The sequence below is a fragment of the Oncorhynchus clarkii genome, chromosome 7, assembly GCF_045791955.1.
Source record: "Oncorhynchus clarkii lewisi isolate Uvic-CL-2024 chromosome 7, UVic_Ocla_1.0, whole genome shotgun sequence".
Taxonomy (NCBI): domain Eukaryota; kingdom Metazoa; phylum Chordata; class Actinopteri; order Salmoniformes; family Salmonidae; genus Oncorhynchus; species Oncorhynchus clarkii.
In genome coordinates, this window is record NC_092153.1 from 28,318,886 (window position 1) to 28,343,479 (window position 24,594).

The 24,594-nt window shown below is 41.6% G+C and overlaps 1 protein-coding gene across 1 annotated transcript; it reads left to right on the plus strand.

Moving 5' to 3' along the window:
• Positions 1-1,888: 1,888 nt before the first annotated feature.
• Positions 1,889-23,886, plus strand: LOC139413142 (metaxin 2). The gene is made up of 10 exons (XM_071160234.1): positions 1,889-2,058; positions 5,494-5,541; positions 5,901-5,947; positions 13,483-13,555; positions 15,100-15,176; positions 15,760-15,852; positions 16,363-16,401; positions 18,740-18,865; positions 20,148-20,224; positions 23,259-23,886. The coding sequence occupies exons 1-10, from the start codon at positions 2,019-2,021 to the stop codon at positions 23,458-23,460; spliced, it is 822 nt and encodes a 273-aa protein (XP_071016335.1). The 5' UTR covers positions 1,889-2,018; the 3' UTR covers positions 23,461-23,886.
• Positions 23,887-24,594: the final 708 nt, after the last annotated feature.

Here is a 24,594-nt window from a genome sequence, read left to right on the forward strand (position 1 = left end):
GATACATACATTGTTGACATGTCAATAGGCTATTTAAGACAACGACAATGGTATATGGTCCTAATTGTCCCTAGAATTTCTAAGCAAACAGCTGGAGGCAGGGCTTTCTCCTATAGAGCTCCATTTTTATGGAATGGTCTGCCTACCCATGTGAGAGACGCAAACTCGGTCTCAACCTTTAAGTCTTTACTGAAGACTCATCTCTTCGGTGGGTGTAGTCTGGCCCAGGAGTGTGAAGGTGAACGGAAAGGCTCTGGAGCAACGAACCGCCCTTGCTGTCTCTGCCTGGCCGGTTCCCCTCTTTCCACTGGGATTCTCTGCCTGTGCTTTGGCAAAGTGGGTGGGGTTATATTCTTCCTGTTTGGGCCTGTCCCGGGGTGTCATCGGATGGGGCCACAGTGTCCCCTGACCCCTCCTGTCTCAGCCTCCAGTATTTATGCTGCAGTAGTTTATGTGTCGGGGGGCTAGGGTCAGTTTGTTATATCTGGAGTACTTCTCCTGTCCTATCCGGTGTCCTGTGTGAATTTAAGTATGCTCTCTCTAATTCTCTCTTTCTTTCTCTCTCTCGGAGGACCTGAGCCCTAGGACCATGCCTCAGGACTACCTGACATGATGACTCCTTGCTGTCCCCAGTCCACCTGGCCGTGCTGCTGCTCCAGTTTCAACTGTTCTGCCTGTGATTATTATTATTTGACCATGCTGGTCATTTCTAAACATTTGAACATCTTGGCCATGTTCTGTTATAATCTCTGCAGTAGTTTATGTGTCGGGGGGCTAGGGTCAGTTTGTTATATCTGGAGTACTTCTCCTGTCTTATCCGGTGTTCTGTGTGAATTTAAGTATTCTCTCTCTAATTCTCTCTTTCTCTCTCTCAGAGGACCATGCCTCAGGACTACCTGGCATGATGACTCCTTGCTGTTCCCAGTCCACCTGGCCGTGCTGCTGCTCCAGTTTCAACTGTTCAACTGTCTCAACTGTTCTGCCTGCGGCTATGGAATCCTGACCTGTTCACCGGACGTGCTACCTGTCCCAGACCTATTATTTGACCATGCTGCTTGCTGTTTGGGGTTTTAGGCTGGGTTTCTGTACAGCACTTTGAGATATCAGCTGATGTACGAAGGGCTTTATAAATAAATTTGATTTGTATATTCGTCTGAACCTTGTTCTCTCTGACAGTGCAGACAGTCACTCAGAGATGTGTAGATTTCAAGCATGCAGCAATATCGTGAGAAAAGTAAATACTTGTCAACATGTTGGAAAACCCCAAAACAAGGGGGGCTAAGATGCAAATATGTAAAGGTTTTTAGGGACGTCTCTGCTTAACCAGTTATATGATGGAGGAACCCACACATAATAGGCTAACACATTTTTTTGTCTAGATCAAAAATATCCTGTTTAATTCTTCAGATGTTGTCCCTCTTTTTTAAATTTTTTTTTACAGGAAATACGAACCAAACCTGTAACATATCACATTATATACGACAACAAAGATCACGTTACATGATCTCTGATTGTTCTGGCAATTCTCACATAGAAATTAATTGGGAGGAAGGATATTTAACATGCTTTTTGCATTTGTATCACACAACACAGTTTTTTTGAAAATCGTGATACATAAAAAAAAAAGGTGGTAGCTTGTACAATTTTATTTAGACCATTTTTGGAAGTAAGCAGGTAAATGATAATTGCAGGCATATTTGGTTAGTATTTTGACATAACGGTAGCAGAGCTGGTGAATGGTATCTTTCTGGGCAGAGAGGAGATCTTGTCCTATTCATCGTATCCTTTTCTCCGATACTTGGTCTGCATTCCTACTCTGAGTGTGGCTATGGGCTCAGGTCCGAGCGACGTGTTGGCGGAACAATTGTGATTGAACTAAATTTGGAGCAGGAAAAACAGGCGCGTCGTACCACTGCGTCTGACGTCACCTTTATGACTCTACGCTAAGCGTGCCCTTAACCTTGTTTGCCACATTTTATTTTACACCATTCTGGATTGAATTTCTGTCCGATTTCGTCATGTCTCTTGCTGCAGAGGCATTCGTCTCCCAGATAGCAGGTAATGTGTGTAGTCTGTGTTCAGCAACATAAAGCTAACGTCATTAGCATTCGTTTTGTCGTTAGTTAGCATCAGATGCTAGCCACTAGCTAGCCGTGCAAAGATTCATTTTTGTCTGCGGCTTCGCTGACAAATGAGGTAACTAGCTTTCCATATCAAACTAACGTAAACTCACTCACTTTTGTACATCGCATTGGTTCGTACAATTTACCTTATTTTAGCGCCCCAAAAACGTAATACTTCCAGATCAGCTGTAATGTCAATACCACTGTAAAACACAATTTCTCCCCTTTCCAACAGAATCAATTACATGACCCCACGCTGCCCTTTTCTGCATGATTCAAGAAGGCAATGAGCCCAGCTCTTTTTAAAAATGGTGGGTGGGGAAGCGAAACTAATGCGTGATAGTGAGAAGGAGAGATGTTGTGTGGGAAAATTGCTTTTTTTCACTCGATCTGTCCAACTTATCACCTTATCGCCTCTAAAATGTAAATAAAACACTATAAAGAGTTTATATAATGTGTCATTACATACCTATTTGAAGGTTTGTGTCGAATTTGAATCGGGTTTTTAGGGTGGTGCTAAAGTGATCTTGGAAGTAAACAGTGGCTTTGAGAATGATGATCACATGCAATGATGACGCAGAAAATGACTAGGTATCCCCCTTTGTTTTGAGAGAAGTGCTACACCTGGTGGAGAGATATTATAAGACAGGAATAGTTGCTTTATGCATGCAGTACGTTACGGCATGACACGTCACGATGTAACGGAGGGTCCGTTTTTTTTCAACTTTTCTCCAATACTATAGAGCCATTACCATGTCGATCAACGCTTGAATAGAAACGTAGTTCACACCCCCGATTTTGAAGTCGACACAGTCGCTGCAGTCCCATGAGTTTTCTTGGTTGCCTCGTTTGAATGTTCTGGTTGCGCACATTTGTACGGAATGGGGTGAGTTTACGTTACACTACACAAAAATATAAACGCAACATGTAAAGTGAGTTGAATGAAATCTCCCAGAAATTTTCCATACCCACAAAAAGCATATTTCTCTCCGATTTTGTGCACAAATTTGTTTACATTTTCATTAGAGAGCATTTCTCCTTTGCTAAGATAATCCATCCACCTGACAGGTGTGGCATATCAAGAAGCTGACTAAACAGCATCATCATTACACAGGTGCAACTTGTGCTGGGGACAATAAAAGGCCACTCAAAAATGTGCAGTTTTGTCACACATGTCTCAAGTTGAGGGAGAGTGCAATTGGTATGCTGACTGCAGGAATATCCACCAGAGCAGTTGACAGACTGCTCATTTCTCTACCATAAGACACCTCTAATGTCGTTTTAGAGAATTTGTCAGTGTGTCCAACCGGCCTCACAACCACAGATCACTCAGTTTGCTGATGTCAATGTTGTGAACAGAGTGCCCCATGATGGAGTTATGGTATGGGCAGGCTTAATGATGGTGTTGGTGTCGAGCCACGCAGTCGGGGGTTGAACCCGGGAATATAGGAGGAGACTATAGATGCACCCTTGGGGGCCCTTTTTAATATTTTATTTTTATGTTTAAACTTTTTATTTAACTAGGCAAGTCAGTTAAAGAACAAATTATTATTTTCATTGAAGGCCTAGGAATAGTGGGTTAACTGCCTTGTTCAGGGGCAGAACGACCTTGTCAGCTCGGGGATTCGATCTTGCAACCTTTCGGATACTAGGCTACGCTGCCACCCTTGTGTTGAGGATCAGCGTGGCAGATGTGTTGTCGCATCTTCATGAACCCATCTTTAATTCTATCTTCCATTTTTAATGCTACACAGGGAGGAGGCGGGGTTGCTCCAGTACAGTAGGTGGCGTTAATGTTAGAAGAAGTAGAAGAGGCGGGGAAACAATGGTAGCTAGCTAACGAGAACACTGGTAGAAAGTGTCTTTCGCCCCCGCCTGTCGGGCACTGCTTTCCCGCAGTTATTTTAACGATGGCGATGGAAGGTATTAGCGAAGAACACTGGGTGCTAGTGTAACAGTATAGACTTTAGTCCGTCCCCTCGCCCCGGGCTCGAACCAGGGACGCTCTGCACACATCAACAGTCACCCTCGAAGCATCGTTACCCATCGCTCCACAAAAGCCGCGGCCCTTGCAGAGCAAGGGGAACCACTACTTCAAGGTCTCGGAGCAAGTGACGTCACCGATTGAAACGCCACTAGCGCGCACCACCGCTAACTAGCTAGCCATTTCACATTGACTACACTAGCTAGGACTCCGATGCATAGCAGGCGGGATATGGAGCTAGTGAAAGATATGATTGCAGGTGTTGGCTCCGATTCCGGTAGGCAGGAGACGGTGGCGTCCCCGGTAGCTATCTAGCTTTGCCCTCATGTCGGGCACTGATTTCCCGCAGTTCCATTAATGACGACAAGGGCAGATGTTCAGCAGGCGGGAGCAAAGGACACTGTGCTAACTGGGAGGCGGGGGCAACATGGGTAGCTAGCTAGCTAGCCAGGCGATTAAATTATATAATGTATCAACATTGCTCGCTCTGTGCGCTGCTCCAAATGTAACAACCGAAGACTTATCAGGGTCTGCATCCCAGCTCGCCATTACGGCTAAATTATATCTTAAAAACTGATGGATGCACAGAAAAAGTGGGATGGAGAGAAGCAGGTGTTTTAAAACGTAACCTTTTATTTAACTAGGCAAGTCAGTCAAGAACAAATTCTTATTTACAATGGCGGCCCACCGGGGAACAGTGGGTTAACTTCCTTGTTCAGGGGCAGAACGACAGATTATATTACCTTGTCAGTTCGGGATTCGATCCAGCAACTGGTTACTGGCCCAAAGCTCTAACCACTAGACTACCTGCTGCGCCCAGCTAATCGCTGGAAGGGGATGCAGCTGGCTGATCACAGCTGCCACACATGAGATGTGCGTGAAAGTGAAGTTGACATTATTGGACTGGTGCATACAAGCAACTAGTTGCTGAATTTGTATTTTTTACTGCATAGATTTATTATTATAAAGTATGTTTAAAATCAAACAGGTGTCAGCTGGTTCTTTAGCTCGGTAGGGCCGATGCTTAAGGTGCATTACCAGCGCTTTGAAAAGTTGATTTAATAATACTTTACTGTGGATATCTTGTCTAAAATTTGTTGCCACGCAGACAATCGGTAATGTAATTTTATTCAATATTCTAAGTTGTAGAGGACCATTTCCAGAATCAAACAGTGTAATGTCCCAGACGTTGGTGGTCTGATCCCCAGGCAATGTTATACTAGGCCTCTGAAATTCAATCATCCTCACAGGAACATTTTATGATGCTGCCTCTCAGATTGGCTCAAGCTCAAAATTCATCATGTCACAACAGTGACTGTTCTGCAACCTGACAAACTCCTCAATGTGACCTTTTGCCAATGCTCTCCTGAATATTTTGTCCCACAGCTGCGGAGCCATGGCCTGAAAATGCCACCTTGTATCAGCCTCTGAGAGGTAAGTCATTCACTCACTTAAGAGACAAAACTGTTCAAATACCTACTTCTGCATTTACAATGTTAAATCATGTGTTGGATAATGCGAAAGTTATTTACTTTATTAATTAAGTTTAGTTTAGTTTTTAGTTGTTTAGGCTTAAGCCCTGAACCCTACAATGTTGTGGACTATTAGTGTACTGCTAAACATACCTAATTAAAGTTATTTGATGTAATGTTGAGGAAAATTATGCTAATGAATCAGAGAGGAATACAGGTTTTTAAGAATTTTAATAACTGTTTGAGCCATATTTATCAGCGTATCTTGTCACTTTATAATGTGCAAATGCATGTCTGTCTGTTGCCTGTTTGTTTTTTCAGAGGATCAGATACTACTATCAGATTGTGCATCATCACTTGCTGTACAGGTAAGATAATGTTTATGCCTTTGCCATAGCCAAATAGGATGTGAAACTAAGACAGTTGGCTCGTTGGCATTAGCCGTTACACAAATGTTGTGGTATAGGCTAGGCCTCCTTAAAAGACCATACAGTACAAGGGGCCCGTAAAGCTAGTCCTCCGATCAAACATGGCCAAATGTGTTGATAGGGTTTGTCATATTTTATAAAACTTTTCATAAGACACCTGTTTTCATTAAAATCCAACAACTTCATGGATGTCATTGTTATATGGAAGAAAAAAATTTGAGGGTGGAAACCCCTGTGCAGATGATGGCTGCTTGTCGTTGTTGGCTCTATTGTAGCTATCTGGTATACAACTGTGCATGCCTGTGTCATGGACAGGATCTGAACTTGGGTCTCCAGGGGAGAAACAAACATGTTAGACCAACAGGAAATTCCCACATCACAAGACCATGAGCTGGACTCATGTCTGCTACATTCACCCGCCTTTGACCTCCTCACCAAAAAGAGCCTTGCCCCACAGTTGGGCGCCATTGTCACCAGCGGGGTCTGAAACCAACATCTTGACAATTTGTCGTCGCAGACTCCGGTGACAATAGATTTCATGTGCCTTGGGGAGTTAGGTCTTAGCACAGCGTCTGCGGTGGGTGTGAAGTCCACTCTTGAGAGGCAGACTCGGCCATAGTTGTCACATTTGTAGACTGCCCTGCTGTTGCAGATCAGGGGCCCCCAATTACATTCAGCCGTGGGCCGATTTATTTATTTCCCTGAGCGGAGGGTCGGGGGGCTGGAACAAAGTTATAAATCATTTGTACACTGCAAGATCCCAAACATATAGTATTTGACAAAAATTGAAAAATTTCAAACCTTGATTACATTGGGATATGATCACATATGCCTCTTTATGTGTGGGAATACTTGGGAAACAGATTTCCTGAATTTAAATCACTGAGCTGATTTCTTGGTGATTTTATAGTCTTATATCCAACAATGAATACAACTAAATATTTATTTATACATTTTTTGCTCAGAAGACTTGGGGGGACAAATAAAATCACCCGCGGGCCTGATTATGCCTTCTGGCTGCTTATTGGGGAAGCCTGTTGTAGATGTTGCGGCGTTGTCCTGATCTTTCATTTTTGCTCTTTACTACTTAGTGTTGCGCCAGGGTGGACTTGCTGGTTAGCAGCCCGCTGCGAAGTGCCCGCTGTTAGTGAAGATAGTCCTGGGCGCCATCTTCTCAGGTGTCGGTGTTGATGCCAAAGGACTTGAGGTCTTGCTTGCAGAAATATCTGTGGTCTCTTTCCAGAGGATAATTCTGCATAGAGAATGTCCTTAGGGGTTTGTCAGTTGGTGTTTAGCGGTACACAAGTAGCGTTCAATCGGTGACTTCACCTGCTCTGAGACTGCTTTTGTGGAGTGACGGGTAATAATGCCTTATGGCTGACAGTTGTCGATGTTTTCAGAGGGTCTCTGACTGAGCCCAGGATGGAGCAAGGAGAGGGACGGAAACCACAGTTACATTAGCATGGTGGCTAAGTGTGAAATGTTTTCCTATGGGAAATGCTAACTGTTTCCCATCCCAAATATTAACCTTTAGACTACTGAAATGGAATTTAGTCCAAATACTGTATTTTTTTCACAAATGGGATGACTAGATAGTACTTTATGTAGCCTTTTATTTCTAAAATATAATGCAGAGACCCTCAAATAAAAGGTGATATTCTTTACCTTCACCTAATATCCATATGTAATTTGACTGCAAAAATAATGAGAAAGAAAACACTAGATTTAACATATGCGTTTAACCCCTTGAGACAATACATGAGTCTTTCTGGTTAAGTCTGTAAGAGCTTTGCACACCTAGATTGTACAATGTTTGTACATGGTTCTTTAAAAATGTCTTTAAGGTCTCTCGAGTTGGTTGTTCATCATCGCTAGACAGCCATTTTCATGTCTTGCCATAGATTTTCAAGCTGATTTTAAGGCCACCCGGGAACATTCAAGTAAAGTAATCTAACAATTTCACAACAACTACCTTATACACACAAGTGTAAAGGAATGAATAAGAATATGTACATATACAGTGAGCACCATAATTCATTGGACAGTGACCATTTTTTGTTATTTTGGTTCTGTACTCTAGCACTTTGAGTTTGAAAGGATGCAATGACAACGAGGGTGAAGTTACTTTATTCTACATTATGTTAAACTGTCCAATGTTTTTTGATGGCCGAATATTGGGGGGGGACTATGTACAAAAGCTTCTATAATTTCTAAACGGTTCATCCGATGAGTATGAAAATACCCTCAAATATTAAAGCTGAAAGTCTGCACTTCACCCTCATTGTCATTGTATCCTTTCAAACTCAAAGTGCTAGAGTACAGAACCAAAATAACAAAAACATGGTCACTGTTCAATTAGATGAGTAATGTATGGTATGTAAACATTATATAAAGTGGCATTCTTTAAAGTGACTAGTGATACTTTATTACATCCAATTTTTAATTATTAAAGTGGCGAGAGATTTGAGTCAGTATGTTGGCAGCAGCCACTCGATGTTAGTGATGGCTGTTTAACAGTCTGATGGCCTTGAGATAGAAGCTGTTTTTCAGTCTCTTGTTCCCAGCTTTGATGCACCTGTACTAACCATGCCTTCTGGATGATAGTGGGGTGAACAGGCAGTGGCTCGGGTGGTTATTGTCCTTGATGATCTTTTTGGCCTTCCTGTGACATTGGGTGATGTAGGTGTCCTGGAGTGCAGGTAGTTTGCCCCCGGTGATGCGTTGTGCAGACCTCACTACCCTGTGAAGAGCCTTGCGGTTGTGGGCGGAGAAGTTGCCGTACCAGGCGGTGATACTGCCCGTCAGGATGTTCTCAATTGTGCATCTGTAAAAGTTTGTGTTTTTGGTGACAAGCCAAATTTCTTCAGCCTGCTGAGGTTGAAGAGGCACTGTTGCGCCTTCACCACGCTGTCTGTGTGGGTGGACCATTTCAGTTTGTCTGTGATGTATACGCCAAGGAACTTTCCACCTTCTCCACTACTGTCCCGTTGATGTGGATAGGGGGGTGCTCCCTCTGTTATTTCCTGAAGTCCACAATCATCTCCTTTGATTTGTTGACTTTGAGTGTGAGGTTATTTTCCTGACACCACACTCCGAGGGCCCTCACCTCCTCCCTGTAGGTCCCCAGTGTTGAGGATCAGCCGGGTGGAGATGTTGTTTCCTACCCTCACCACCTGGGAGTGGCCCGTCAAAGTCCAGAACCCAGTTGCACAGGGCAGGGTCGTTTAGCTCAGTTACTTTGTTCCTGTTCCCAAGAAAGCTAATGGTGGCCCTCTTGAAGCATGTGGGAACAGCAGACTGGCATAGGGATTGATTAGTATGTCCGTAAACACACCAGCCAGCTGGTCTGCGCATGCTCTGAGGACACAGCTAGAGATGCCGTCTGGGCCGGCAGCCTTGCGAGGGTTAACCCGTTTTAAATGTTTTACTCACGTTGGCTGCGGTGAAGGAGAGTCTGCCGGTTTTGGTAGCGGGCTGTGTTGGTGGCACTGTATTGTCCTCAAAGTGAGCAAAGAAGTTGTTTAGTTTGTCAGGGAGCAAGACATCTGGGTCTGTGACAGGGCTGGTTTTCTTTTTGTTGTCCGTGATTGACTAGACCTCTCGTGTATGAGCCATTGAATTGAGTCTCTACTCTGTCTCTATACTGACGCTTAGCTTGTTAGATTGCCTTGCTGAGGAAATAGCTACACTGTTTGTATTTGGTCATGTTTCCGGTCGCCTTGCCCTGATTAAAAGCAGTGGTTCGCGCTTTTAGTTTTGTGCGAATGCTGCCTTCAATCCACAGTTTTGGGTTGGGGAAGGTTTTAATTGTCGCCGTGGGTACAATATCACCGATGCACTTGCAAATAAACTCGCTCACCGACTCAGCGTATACATCAATGTTGTTGTTCGACGCTATCAGGAACATTTCCCAGTCCACATGATCGAAGCAATCTTGAAGCGTGGAATCAGATTGGTCGGACCAACGTTGAACAGACCTGAGCACGGGCGTTTCCTGTTTTAGTTTCTGTCTATAGGCTGGGAGCAACAAAATGGAGTCGTGGTCAGATTTGCCAAAAGGAGGGCGAGGGAGAGCTTTGTTTGTGTTGCGGAAGTTAGAGTAACAATGATCCAGAATATTTCCAGCCCGGGTCACGCACGCGATATGCTGGTAAAATTTAGGGAGCCTTGTTTTGAGATTAGCCTTGTTAAAAATCCCAGCTACAATAAATGCAGCCTCAGGATATGTATGTTTCCAGTTTACACAGAGTCCAATGACGTTCTTTCAGGGCTGTCGAGGTGTCTGCTTGGGAGGGGGGGATGTACACGACTATAAATGAAGAGAATTCTCTTGGTAGATAATGCGGTCAGCATTTGATTGTAAGGAATTCTAGGTCAGGTGAACTGGAATTGTTCAGGACTTGTTCCTGTATGTTATGATCACACCACGACTCGTTAATCATAAGGCACACACCTCCGCCCTTCTTCTTACCAGAGACATGTATGTTTTTGTCGGTGTAATGCGTGAAGGAACCAGGTGGCTGTACCGGCTCTGATAACATATCTCGAGTGAGCCATGTTTCCGTGAAACAGAGAATGTTGCAATCTCCGATGTCTCTCTGGAAGGCAACCCTTGCTCGGATTTCGTCTACCTTGTTGTCAAGATACTGGACATTGGCTAGTAGTATACTCGGGAGCGATGGGCGATGTGCCCGTCTACGGCGCCTGACGAGAAGACCGCTCCGTCTGCCCCTTCTGCGGCACCATTGTTTTGGGTCGCCTGCTGGGATCCGATCCATTGTCCTGGGTGGTGGACCAAACAGAGGATCCGCTTCGGGAAATTCGTATTCCTGGTCGTAATGTTGGTAGGTTGACATTGCTCTTATAGCCAATAGTTCCTCCCGGCTGTATGTAATAAGACTTAAGATTTCCTGGGGCAACAGTGAAAGAAATAATACATCAAAAAACAAAATACTGCATAGTTTCATCTGTCGGCGCCGGTGTTGCTTTATCTGGGGGTTTTTAAAACCAGGTGTGCTCTTCATTTGAGCAATATGAGATAGAAGGGAGTTCCTTGCAATAATGGCTCTAATACTGTATGTTTCTTGAATTTATTCTGGATTTGGGGACTGAAAAGACATCTGGTGGTGGTAAGTGTGTGTGTCAGAGCTGTGTGTAAGTTGACTCTTCTAACTATTTAGAATTTAAAAATATCAATGCAGTCAGTCTCTCAACTCTTAGCCAAGAGACTGGTATGTATATTAGCCCTCTGATTAGCCCATCTTTCTTTGCAGCACTTGATCACATGGCAGGACAATAATCAAGATGAGACTAAACTAGAGCCTGTAGGACTTAGGGCTTTTTGGAGTGTTTTGTCAAAAAAGCACAGCATTTCTTTATTATGAACATGCCTCTCCTCGTCTTTACAACCGTTGACTCTATATGTTTTGACCATGACCGATTTTGCAATCTAAGGCAACACCAAGTAATTTAGTCCCCTCAATTTGTTCAACAGCCACACCATTCATTACCAGATTCAGCTGAGATCTAGAGCTTAGGGAATGATTTGTATCAAATAAAAATGCTCTTAGTTTTAGAGATGTTCAGGACCAGTTTATTACTGGCCAACCATTCCAAAACGAACTGCAACTCCTTGTTAAGGGTTTCAGCTGTGGTTACTGTGGAGTCATCAGTATACATGGACACACAGGCTTTAATGCCAGTGGCAGGTCATTGGTCAAATTCGAAAAGAGTAGAGGACCTAAAGAGCTGCATTAAAGTAAACCTTCTCATTTCTATTAGATGGATTGACATATCATGGATTCAGAGCTGAGGTTGAAATGTTTTATGGCTTAAGTTCTCAACAACAGGTTATGGTCAATAATTATCAAAGGCTGCACTGATCTAACAGGACAGCTCCCACAATCATTTTATTATGAATTTCTTTCAACCAATCATCAGTAATTTGTGTCAGTTAAGTACGTGTTTAGTGCCCTTCAATATAAGCATGCTGAAAGTGTCAATTTGTTTACGGAGAAATAGCGTTGTATTTGGTCAAACAATATTGTTTTCTACAGTTTGCTAAGAGCTGGAAGCAAGCTGATAGGTCTGCTGTTAGAACCAGTAAAGGCCACTTTACCACTCTTGGGTAGCAGAATAACTTTGGCTTCCCTCCAGGCCTGATGACAAACACCTTCCTCTAGACTCAGATTAAAGATATGACAGATAGGAGTGGCCATAGTCAGCTACCATCCTCAGTAGCTTACCTTCAAAGTTGTCAGTGCAAGGTTTGTCATTATTGATTGCTAACAATTTTTCCACCACTCCCACTAACTTTACAACATTAAAACTTTGTTTTTCTTTCATTATTTGTTTTATGTATGAATACGATGTCTTACTGTTCATTATTGGCATTTCCTGCCTAAGTTTGCCAACTTTGCCATTGAAGTAATCATAAAAATAATTGGCAACATCAATTGGTTTTGTGATGAGTAAAGCCATCTGATTCAATTAAAGGGGGAGTTGAATTTGTACTTTAAATTAAATTATGGGCAGAAAAACTTTTTTTTCTCCATCATTGATCTTGGCTTCATAGTTTCTTCTTCTTTCTGTTGAGTTTTGTCAGACAATTAATCAATTTGCAGTAAGTCAGCCAGTCAGATGTGCAGGCAGACTTATTAGCCACTCCTTTCCCCCCACAATCTCTTTCAACCATACCGTTTTTCAATTCCTCAACCTATGGAGCCTTAAGTTCTAACGGTCAGTTTAACAGGTGCATGTTTATAAATGATTTTATAGCCAACAATAAAATATGATATTTACACTGATTGCTTGGAGGAAGAAAAAAACAAACATCCACCGTCTTGTATGAAACTATTAAAATGTAATATTCCTCTCCAGAAATGATCCCAATAACATATTGATAACTTTTATCTTTTAGGTCCATATTAACATGGTCTATATTATCAGGCAGGTGTGCTACTATGGATGATTAACTGGCCCGCAGGGTTTCAAGGGGGTCCCCGGGCAGGTGGAAATGTCGAGCCCTTGTGGTACAGTGAATAGCCTAGGCTATATGTGTTCAGGCTGAATGGTTCTATCATGACTGGTAGTGCTGCTCAGGTAGTCAAAAGCAGTGGAGCCATATTGTTTTTCTTCTGCACAACAGTGCTATAATTGTTCTGGGAACCAATGTCGGTGTGCTTGCCAAAATAATGATAGTGGTGCTGTGTCCATGCTAGAACACAACCTTCTGAATTAATTAGTCTCACCTGAATTAATTGAATAAACCAAATTATTCTATTTTGTTCTTGAAATATTGATTTACCTTGAATGTCATTTGTTGTAAGAAAACAACCACAGTCATGAATACTAAGCACATTCTGTTTGATTTCTGTTCATATGTGTTGCTATTTGATCTACTGATTACTGCATTTAGATTGTTAACTAGCTGTGTTGTTGGTGTAGTTCATATGAAATGCTGTTTTTTGTCGCAGGCTTATCTGAGGATGTGCAATCTGCCTGTTCATGTGTCCTGTCGGTCAAACGCAGAGTACATGTCCCCATCTGGTGAGTTCCCCATGCTATTGAAAAAGTGTGTATGCCCTCCCTCCCTCAGGTCTATGCTTGTGCTTTTGTATAGCTTGACCAGCAGTTTATACGTCCCATATGTGTACATGGCCAAGAGAACCTTTCCTGTTACATGCTGACTAGACCGGGCGTGCGTGTATACCATCGTGCGCATGTGGATTTTTGTCCATCCACACAAGACGTGATCAGGACCCAAATTTTGAAATGTCAAAACAAACTCTGAACCAACTATATTCATTTGGGGACAGGTCGAAAGGCATTAAACATTCATGGCAATTTAGCTAGCTGAGATTATAAGCACTGGGTTGTTATTTTACCTGAAACGCACTCTGACAATTAATCCACAGATAAAAGGGTAAACCGAGTTTGTTTCTAGTCATCTCGCCTCCTTTCGGCTACTTCTTTTTTGGACTTTAAATGGTGGTTGTCAACCAACTTTAAGGTCCATTACCACCACCGACTGGAATGTGGACCTCAGTTCATCTTTCAATTACCCACGTGGGCAAATGCTCCTAAAAACCAATGAGGAGATGGGAGAGGTAGGATTTGCAGCGCCTCAAGCGCGACAAATAGAACCAAGTTCTATTTTAGTGCCTGGCTACGCAGACGCTCATTGACACAATGATTGAAATATATGTATGTGTAAGTTTATTTTGAAACACTCGTGCACATAATGCGAGCAGTGTGGTCAGCATGTTGGGTATGTGTAAATCTTTATCCCCTGGATGTGGACAGGCTTTTTGTCGGTGCATCACACATTACATTGCAGCTGGTAGACCGATGAAGGATGACTGTAAAACCATGACTAGGGTTGCTGCTCGCAGATAAATTTGAATCAGGCTATAAATTATTCTCTCAATTACTGAATTTAGCATCTGAAAAATACTGGAGAACTTTAGACTGTTTTTAACTGAAGAACCTCAATGTTTTTATTCACTGCATTTACATTGAATTATGCCAGTTGGAGATTACATTTATTTTATGGGAGTGTGAATCCTTAGTTTCCTTTTCCAGCCTCCTCTCATAACTCACCATCTTGCAGAGAATGATGCAAAAAAACTGTCAGATTCAATTAAAGGACAAAATACATTTTCATACAATTCATAGGAATTGGCTCAAAATGGATGAACATAACACCATAGCCTACCTGAGGTTTGGAGAATCCAATACAGTGTAATGTAGCCTGGTGTTTGACTTAGGATGTGATTTGCAAATGTAATTCAATATTACCACAATTTCCGTGTAATGTTTTCTTGTAAGCTCAACACTCAAAACCAACACATAAGAGACTCGAGCTTCATCATTGATTTCTGCCCAGTCAAACCCACTCAAACACTTTACTAAATGTTATGAATTTGATTAGCTCTGTACTCAGTGCAGCCTGCTGGGCAGTTTTGAGGAATGACATTGGAGACCAGATTCTTATTTACAGAGGAGAGTTTAAAATATGCATTCCATAATCTCTCTTCTTTCCCTTTGTCACTAGAAATGAACTTTTATATGGTTTATTCCTCTCCCTTCAGGTAAAGTCCCCTTTGTCCATGTGGGAAATCAGGTTGTGTCTGAGCTGGGGCCCATAGTCCAGTTTACCAAGGCAAAGGTAAGTGAGCTTTATGAATGAGAAGCAGGACCCCTGTCCTCTTAAAGATCAGTCATCAATCACTCCCTACTACTCTCTCACATACATGCATTTTGTTGTGTTGCAGCCTGATTACATTTACATTTTGTCGCTGGCCTAGACACAATACCCTATTAAAACAAATCCACTTTGGCATTAGACATTTTTTTATTAATAAAAAAAAACATGTAATCAAATGTCTTGAGTCAAGTATTCAACCCATTTGTGGTGATTCTAACATGTATTGACTCAGGGGTGTGAATACTTATGTAAATGAGATAATGACGTATTTCATTTTTTGTAAATTTGCAAACATTTCTAAACACCTTTTCACTGTCACTATGGGGTTATTGTGTGTAGATGGGTGAGAAATTATTTGATCCATTTTGAATTCAGGCTGTAACAACAAAATGTGGAATAAGTCAAGGGGTGTGAATAATTTCTGAAAGCTTTACTGTTATGACTGCTTGCTTATCTAAGCATCCTGCTATGCTACACCCTCGTATGCGCACACACACACACGTATGTCTCACACACTCATCACTGCTTATCTCTCGCTCTCCAGGGTCACTCTCTCAGTGATGGTCTGGATGATGTTCAGAGGGCTGAAATGAAAGCTTACATGGAGCTGGTCAACAACATGCTGCTCACCGCTGAGGTACAGTAGAGAAACCCCTCAACAGGAAGGAATACTCCATTACATACTGAATGTGTGGGTATTTATGCTGATGAAGCCCTCTATATTCCTGTCAGAGAAGGAAGTGCTTGGCAAGGGACTCGTGTGGTTACAACAAGAAGTTGTTTGAAATGTCATGAGCATATCCTTGATATGATCTTGTTTCATGATTTGTGTATATTTGATTATCTACATGTGATTTTAGTATTCATTGAAATCCTTTGCTCCTTAAGTAATGTTGAGTAAAATCAAGCAACGACACCATGCACTCTGTGAGAAATGTTCTTCCCCCTAGATCCTTTATCCTTCACTGCTCGCCACTACTTTTCCTCCCTTTGTTTATTTTCAAATTTTGCCCATCTCAAATCCCCCTGTATACCCCCCCTTCTCTCGTATTTTCTTCTCTTCATGCCTCTTGTATTATATCTTTCCCTCCTTCCTTCCCCTCTATGTTCTGTGTTCATCCTTTGTATCCCTCTTTCCTCTATGCAGTTGTATATCCAGTGGTGTGATGATACCACGGCGACTGAGGTGAGTGCTCTCCCTGGGCATTCATCTTCATTAGGCTGCAGCCTCGGCCCCCCTCTCATAAATGAGCCATGCTTTTTACTCAGCTTCCATTTAGTAGACCCTCACACACACCGCTGAGTCCCACTCATTGCCCTCTGCATAGCCCTTTTATTGCCGCCATCAGCTGTGACTTTTGTGTTAATTTACGACGATTTTTCGAAACGTTCTCCCCCGGTTGACATTCATTCATCTTCAATGTTAGGGATGGGCATTTGAAATGTTTTCATTACTATAATATGTCATAAGTTTCTCTTTCATTCCTTGACTAAGCAAACTGACAAATACAGAGGCAGACAGTGTTCAGTTGTTTTTCAGGTTAGCCAAAACCTATCAGAGAATACTAACAGCAACAGTGAAAGAGAAGTCTGATGTTTGCCATGATAGAACTGATTCTGTTTTTTATTTTTTATTTATGGTGAGTGTTTTTGCATTAATCTGTGAAAAGGTCTTGTGGAACCTCTGTTAGGTGTGCACCTATAATAGCTCATTGAAATGGGTGAAATAGCATAGGCTATTTTGTCAGGGCTGACTGGAGGGCTAAGTGCGCTTTGAAAGTAAAATGTCCTATCTAAATGTTATATCTATAGGCTACATTGAGGTTTTTCTTTCATCATTTTAGGCTATCTGGTGCGTAAGTGCGTAAGCTTTAGGGCCTAACTGTACGTACACCAAATAGCCTACACGCTAATTGGCAAATTAGGTTTACGATCAACGGAAGGCAAAAAGGAATATCAGAGTTTAATTCAATAAGAGAAAAGCTGCAAAATGGAGAGTTGAAAATAGAGGTAAGGGCCAGTAAAGTAAAGTTGAGGAAATATTTGGTGAAGTGGTAAGAGGATGATGGCAGTGCCAGCTATCTTAATGTGTGATGATTGAGGTGCTATACAAATTACACGGTCACAAGACGGGGACATCACATAAGCCTATGGCACATCAAGAGAACTGTAGCCTACTGTTCAGATGTGTTAAATGGAAACTGAAATCTGAACACTGACTGTAGGTCTTTAACTTCTCACATAGCCTTATATTAACTCCAGCAGAATGAAGCATTTCTTGCAGTAAAATGTTACACCAAATGTAGTTAAAATTGACTCTGGAACAGGAGTGGAGAAATAGATTTCTTTTTTTCAGCATCTTATGCAAATGCTCTGTTAGGTACCGACTGTAGAGATGCTATCTTTATCAGCATCATAAAACCTGATAGTATTTCAACCACAAAATATGCATGCATCCAACTGAAATCTTATCAGAAACATGTTGGGTTGTTTTCACAGCGCTTTTTTTTCTCCATTTTCTTACAACTGGCCAAACTAATGCCATTTGTACATTTTGCATAGAAAATCTTTCAATTTTTGTTGTTGCATTTTCTCCCTGGTCCCTAAACGTCTTTGCTCCGCAGAAGAAGCCGAGATGACAGAACTTTATTGATGTCACCTAGATTGAGCCACTCATTCTATAGATGTATGACATTTTGGTGAGCAAGGGTTTATTTAGCCTTCTAGGGAAACATATGGCTGAAGAGAAGCTGCATGTCCTCTATCTACACACACAATACCCCATCATGACAAAGCGAACAGTTTAAAAAAAAAAATGTTTGCAAATTTATAACAAATCTGATCTTATTTGCATAAGTATGCAGACCTTTTACTATGAGACTCAAAATTGAGCTCAGTTGCATCCTGTTTCCATTGATCATCCTTGATGTTTCAACAACTTGATTGGGGTCCACCTGTGGTAAATTCAATTGATTGGACATGATTTGGAAAGGCACACACCTGTCTAGATAAGGTCCCACAGTTGACCATGCACTAAGCCATGAGAGCAAAGGAATTGTCTGTAGAGCTCAGAGAAAGGATTGTGTCGAGGCACAGATCTGGGGAAGGGTAGCAAAAAATCTCTGCAGCATTGGAAGGTCCCCAAGAACACCGTGGCTTCCATCATTCTTAAATGGAAGAAGTTTGGAACCACCAAGACTCTTCCTAGGGCTGGCCACCAGGCCAAATTGAGCAATCGCTGGAGAAAGGCCTTGGCAAGAACCTGATGGTCAATCTGACAGAGTTCTCCTCTGTGGAGATGGGAAAATAATCTCTGCAGCACTCCACCAATCAGGAAATACAATAATATTTTAACCTGGGTCTATCTATAAAGCTATTAAAATATTTATCTTTGGCAGTGGCGTAATTGCGTATAAAGTATATTTTAGTGTTTGTCTTTTGTTTACAAGAACCACCCAACTTAAGCCAGACAATGTTCAAAATGTGGAAACTTTTTTAATCTCACCTCAGCCTCATATCTGTAGATCTCCAGGCCGAGATACAGCAGCCCATACTCCTGGCCCCTCAACCAAATCCTGGCCTATCAGAAGCAGTGGGAAGTCCGTCGTAAGATGAATGCCATTGGCTGGGCAGGGAAGAGCCTGGAGCAGGTCAGTGCCCTGTGTTCTCGGAAGCCCAGAACTAAAATCCTGTGTAATTTCGTCAGATACTCCATAAGGTTTTGGGGGGAGATGTATGAGAAAAGATATTAGAACAAGTAGTGGAAGTCTATGGGCCAAGTTTTCCCTCAATCATATTTATTTACAAAGCCCTTTTTTACATCAGCAGATGTCAAAGTGCTTATATGGAGTCCCAGCCTTAAAACCCAAAGAGAAAACAATGCAGATGTAGAAGCATGGTGGCAAGGAAAAACTCCAGAGAAAGACAGGAACCTAGGAACTAACATAGAGAGGAACCGGGCTCTGCAGTCCTCTTCTGGCTGTGCCGGGTGGAGATTAACAGTACTTGGCCATTAAGGCCAGATTGTTCTTGGCCATTAAGGCCAGATTGTTCTTCAAGATGTTCAAATGTTCATAAATGATAATAATAATCACTTGTTGCAGAGGGTGCAGCACCTCAGGATTAAATGTGAGTGTGAGATATTATACCAGCGACTGAGACGGGGTGGGGGACTTACTACCTTAAAACAAGGCTGAGTATAGTCCATGATGATTTCCCCCACCTTACGAAGCCGAGGGGGCGCAAAACCTGACAGAAAGATCCCCGTCAGTGACTCAACCCACTGAACTCAAGTATAGCGAACTTCAAAAGAAACACTCACCCGCTAAATTGCGATTGGTTCAAATAATCAGTGACGAAACTGTTGCTTGTTAGTGTTGCATCCCACAGTCTTTTGACAGACATTAGGATACAATTTGTAACAGTCTGTCCACCAGAGATTAGCTGCCAACCTCAGCTGAAAAAGAACACCATATTACCTGAACTACAATCAGTTCAGCTATTTTACAGATGTATTATTTGTTTCCTTGAAAGCAGTCTATAGACAAAGAATTACTGCAATCCACACTTAGGTTTTGTTTAACCTAGTCACTGCCAATTAATGCTAACGTCAGCATTCTCTGTTCAAAACCTTGTGTATATATATCAATGTCCCACGTTTAGCATGTTTTTTAAATGTCATGCCAAAATCTTCTCAAAATAATTGTAAACCAATGAATTGATCAACACAATCCATTAGGCATGACATTTAAAACTTGCTAAACAGGGGAGATTGACTTGCAGGGGGTTTTGGTCCGAAATGCTAATATTAGCATTTGCTGTCAGTGGCTAGTTTAACAAAACCAAAGTGTGGCTGGATTTCTCATCTCATGCAATGTTTCCACATAGTTGTAATATTATTGTAATATTGTAACTGTTTCCACGCTTCTCCAGGTTTATGAAGATGTTAGCCAATGCTGTCAAGCTCTTTCCCAGAGGCTGGGCACACAGCCATACTTCTTCAATAAGCAGTAGGTTTATAAAATTGTCTGCATACTTTTTTATTTATTCTGATAGACAAATAACAATATACTGGTTGATGCTTACGTCTGTCCTATTTCACACGTGCAAATTAAATGCATTTTTTGCATATCCCACTCTTGAGACACCATCGGAGAGTGGAGTAATGGCCAGGGATCTGCCATTATTGACGGGGACCATGGAGCATTTTGGGTTAAGTGCCTTGCTCAAGGGCATATCAGATTTTTCACCTGATTGGCTCAGAGATTTGAACCAGCGACCTTTTGGGTTCTGTCCCAACACTCCTAACCGCTATGCTACCTGCCGGCCCTTGAAAAGAAAACGAATGAGAGTGATACATTGAATTGGAGACATACAAAGGAGCAGTGGGATTCATACTCACTGTAACGCCATAATGAATGTGCTGCAAGTGGCGGCATTACCCGCTGGAGGCCACAAATGGTCTATACCCGGGGTGTCAAACATAAGGATCCGGCCCATGACTAAACCAGATGAAAGCTGTAGAAATGATAATGGACACAAAGTTTTTTTGGACTGTGTCCAGCTCGCTAAAAATCACCTAAATGAAAGCTACACAGTCAGGGAGCATTCAATTCCAAAAACAATGGAGACTATTTAGCAAATTTTTACAGTGTAGAAATAAATAAATTCAGTGCTACCTTCCGGACCCCGTTGAAGACCGAATGCGGGCCCCTTGGAAAAAATGTTTGACACCCCTGGTCTATACCATGTTAGACCTATTATTACATTGTATTTGCCTGTTGTGCTAACATTTTTTGTCCTTTTACTTTATCAGTCCTTTCAATGTGTTCAATGAATCCTATTATATTACATTAGTCGCATTAAAGTGCTGATCTTAAGGTCTCAAAACAGGTTGTTTTCCTGCTACTCTAAAAGAAAAAAAAGAGGTTAGGGGTAGCCTTGTAGCCTTGCACACCCTTTGTCAATCCAATGCTTTTAAATCCATGACAGGAACTTTGGGAGAAGTGTGGCGAATTGGGATGCAGACTAATGCTGTTTTGGGTCAGACTTGGGCCTATACAGTACCTCTTAGATAGCCAGGGCTTTGACTACCATTTGTTTTCACTGGGTTAGTTTACACATAGTGTTGAAGGATAGCACTGCTGAATCTGTGAACCCAGCGCTCCCCTTTCTCCCATTGTCTGAGCTTTCTCCCCCATGAACCTGCGGGGGGAGGGACCTCTAATTAATCTGGTAATGACATCCTGGCCTTGTCATATGCTACAAGAGAGGACAATAACTTGCTGTAATAAAAATTAAGATTGCCAGTATGGGTGAAATCTTAAACGTCATTACAAAGCTGCCTGAGTGTGATGTTGTATAATTGACTGACTGCCTGTGCTGACCTTGGCTAGAGCAGAGAAGGAGAGTAGTCAACATAATACATTGTTGTGCATAGAATAAATATGTAAGGTCTTTGTGAATCCATCAATGGTATGGCATGTTGCCTTTTAAATGGTAATGTCTCCCACACATGGACATGGTGGCAAATGACAGCCTTATTTGCTGTATGATTTGGATCTAGAGCTGTCAAAGTATTCATACCCCTTGACTTATTCCATATTTTGTTACAGGCTGAATTCAAAATTGATTACTTTTTCCCTAATCTATCTATACACACTACTCCGTAATGACAGTGAACATGATTTTGATTTAATATGAAATGCAGAAATATCTCATTTACATAAGTATTCACAACCTTGAGTGAATATGTGTTAGAATCCCCTGTGGCAGCGATTACAGCTGTGAGCCTTTCTGGGTTAGTCTAAGAGCTTTGCACACTTGGATTGTACAATACCTGCCCATTTTATTATTTTCAAAATTCTTCAAGCTCTGTCGAATTGGTTGTTGATCATTGCTAGATAACCATTTAAGTCAAAACTGTAACTACACCACTCAATAACATTCTCGGATAAGCAACTCCAGTGCATATTTGGACTTGTGTTTTACGTGATTGTCTTCCTGAAAAGTTTATAAATCTTCCAGTGTCCCGTGTAAAGCAGACTGAACACCATTTTCCTTTTGGATTTCAGGATGCATGTTTGTGGAATATTTTTATACAGTTGATTTTATTAGGCTTGCCATAACAAAGGGGTTGAATCCTTGACGTGACATTTCAGCTTTTCATTTCATTAATCGGTCAATTTCGAGAAACAGAATTCTACCACACTTTGGTTTTGTTTAACTAGTCAGTGCCAATTATTGTTAATGTTAGCATTTTCTGTAAAAACCTCATGTAAATCGATGTCCCCATGTTTAGTATGTTTTAAATGTCATGCCCAAATCTTCAAAATAATGAAACAAATTAATTGTGCAAAACATGCTAAACAGGGGAGATTGACTTATATGGGGTTTTGGTCCAAAAATGATATTAGGATTTGTTAGTGGCTTAGTTTAACAAAAGCAAAGTGTGGCTGGATTTCTCATCTCTCAGGCCAGTGTTTCCACATAGTTGTAATAGTAACTGTTTCCACGCTTCTTCTCCAGGTTAATGAAGATGTTAGCCTATGCTGTCAAGCTCATTCCCAGAGGCTGGGCGTACAGCCATACTTCTTCAATAATTGTGTGTAGGCCCGTAACAGAAACTCAATCTATTTTAAATTTGAGCTTATAACCCAAAATGTGGAAAAAATCTAAGGGTGTGAATACAGTACTTTCTGAAGACACTGTAATAATATGCCATTTAGCAGACACTTTTATCCAAAGCGACTTAGTCATGTGTGCACACATTTTACGTATGTGTGGTCCCAGAAAACTAGCCTACAAACTGAGCCATACACAAATACAAATATTGGAACTAGGCCATGACTACGGGACTTAAGCCCTGTCTCGGCCACTCTGCGCTTATATACCATCTATCCCCCTCTATACTTTTCGTATCTTAAAAATACAAATATGAAATTGGATTGGTGAATCTGATCTCCTTTAAAAAAAAAAAGTATGTTTGTGTCAAGAATCATGCTCAAACTTTTATAGGTTATAAAAGATTCCCTTTGTCCTCAGACCCACTGAGCTGGATGCGCTGGTGTTCGGCCACCTCTTCACCATCCTGACCACACGACTCACCAGCGACGAGCTGGGCGAGAAGATCAAGAGCTACAGCAACCTGCTGGCCTTCTGCCGCCGCATCGAGCAGAGCTATTTCGAGGACAGCCAAGCTGGCTCCTCGTCCAGAGGCTATTCGAAAGGCCCCTCCCTCTTTTGATGCCCATCACCTGAAGCCCAACAGTCCCATTCCATCTCCATCCCATCCTATCCTACCCCATTCCCAGTCTTCCTTTCTCCACTTGCTTGCCTGTGAATGCCATGAACTGGAAGTAGGACTTTCTTGAAAATGTAGTGGTGATTCTTTGATATAGAAACTAAATGAAAAGCAATTGTGATTTATTTTTTCCAGATTGTGCAGTTTTTTTTTCTGGTTTGATATTTGAATGGAAAGTGCCTACAAAAATACAATTCCACACACAACTCTTATTCTTCACAATTTATGGTTTCTATTTAGACTATTTAGAAGTGTGAGCTTAGTATTAAAACAAGTTAAGTATGAAATTCACAGATGTACCATGTTGTTATCATGCTTGTGGAAAACCTTGAAGCACTTTCAAGAATTACAAATAAAAAGTGAAAGTAACATCTGTACCATTAATGTTGTTTGGGTAATATGCTGTAGGTTATACTAGTTTATTAACATTGACGGTCCGAGGCCTGGGAGATAAGATGCATTAAACCAGTAATCCCAAAGTGGGTCAGGGCTTTCAACTGGTGTGTCCAGTTATAACACCCAACAAATCCCCTTAATAGCAGTTACACATTCTGTAAATTGAGCTATTCAGTATATACAGTTGAAGTCGGAAGTTTACATACACTTAGGTTAGAGTCATTAAAACTAGTTTCTCAACTACTCCACAAATTTCTTGTTAACAAACTATAGTTTTGGCAAGTCGCTTAGGATGTCGACTCTGCATGACAAGTAATTGTTCCAATAATTGTTTACAGAGATTATTTCACTTATAATTCACTGTATCACAATTCCAGTGGGTCAGAAGTTTACATACACTAAGTTGACTGTGGCTTTTAACAGCTTGGAAAATTACAAAAATGATGTCATGGCTTTAGAAGCTTCTGATAGGCTAATTGACATAATTTGAGTCAATTGGAGGTGTACCTGTGGATGTATTTCAAGGCCTACCTTCAAACTCAGTGCCTCTTTGCTTGACATCATGGGAAAATCAAAAGAAATCAGCCAAGACCTCAAAATTGTAGACCTGCACAAGTCTGGTTCATCCTTGGGAGCAATTTCCAAACACCTGAAGGTACCACGTTCATCTGTACAAACAAT

Excerpts from the sequence above, each read along its gene's own strand:
- LOC139413142 (XM_071160234.1), top strand. The coding sequence starts at position 2,019 with ATGTCTCTTGCTGCAGAGGCATTCGTCTCCCAGATAGCAG. Across the intron at positions 15,177-15,759 it reads TCCAGTTTACCAAGGCAAAG|GGTCACTCTCTCAGTGATGG; the intron begins GTAAGTGAGCTT and ends CTCGCTCTCCAG. Across the intron at positions 15,853-16,362 it reads ACATGCTGCTCACCGCTGAG|TTGTATATCCAGTGGTGTGA; the intron begins GTACAGTAGAGA and ends TCCTCTATGCAG.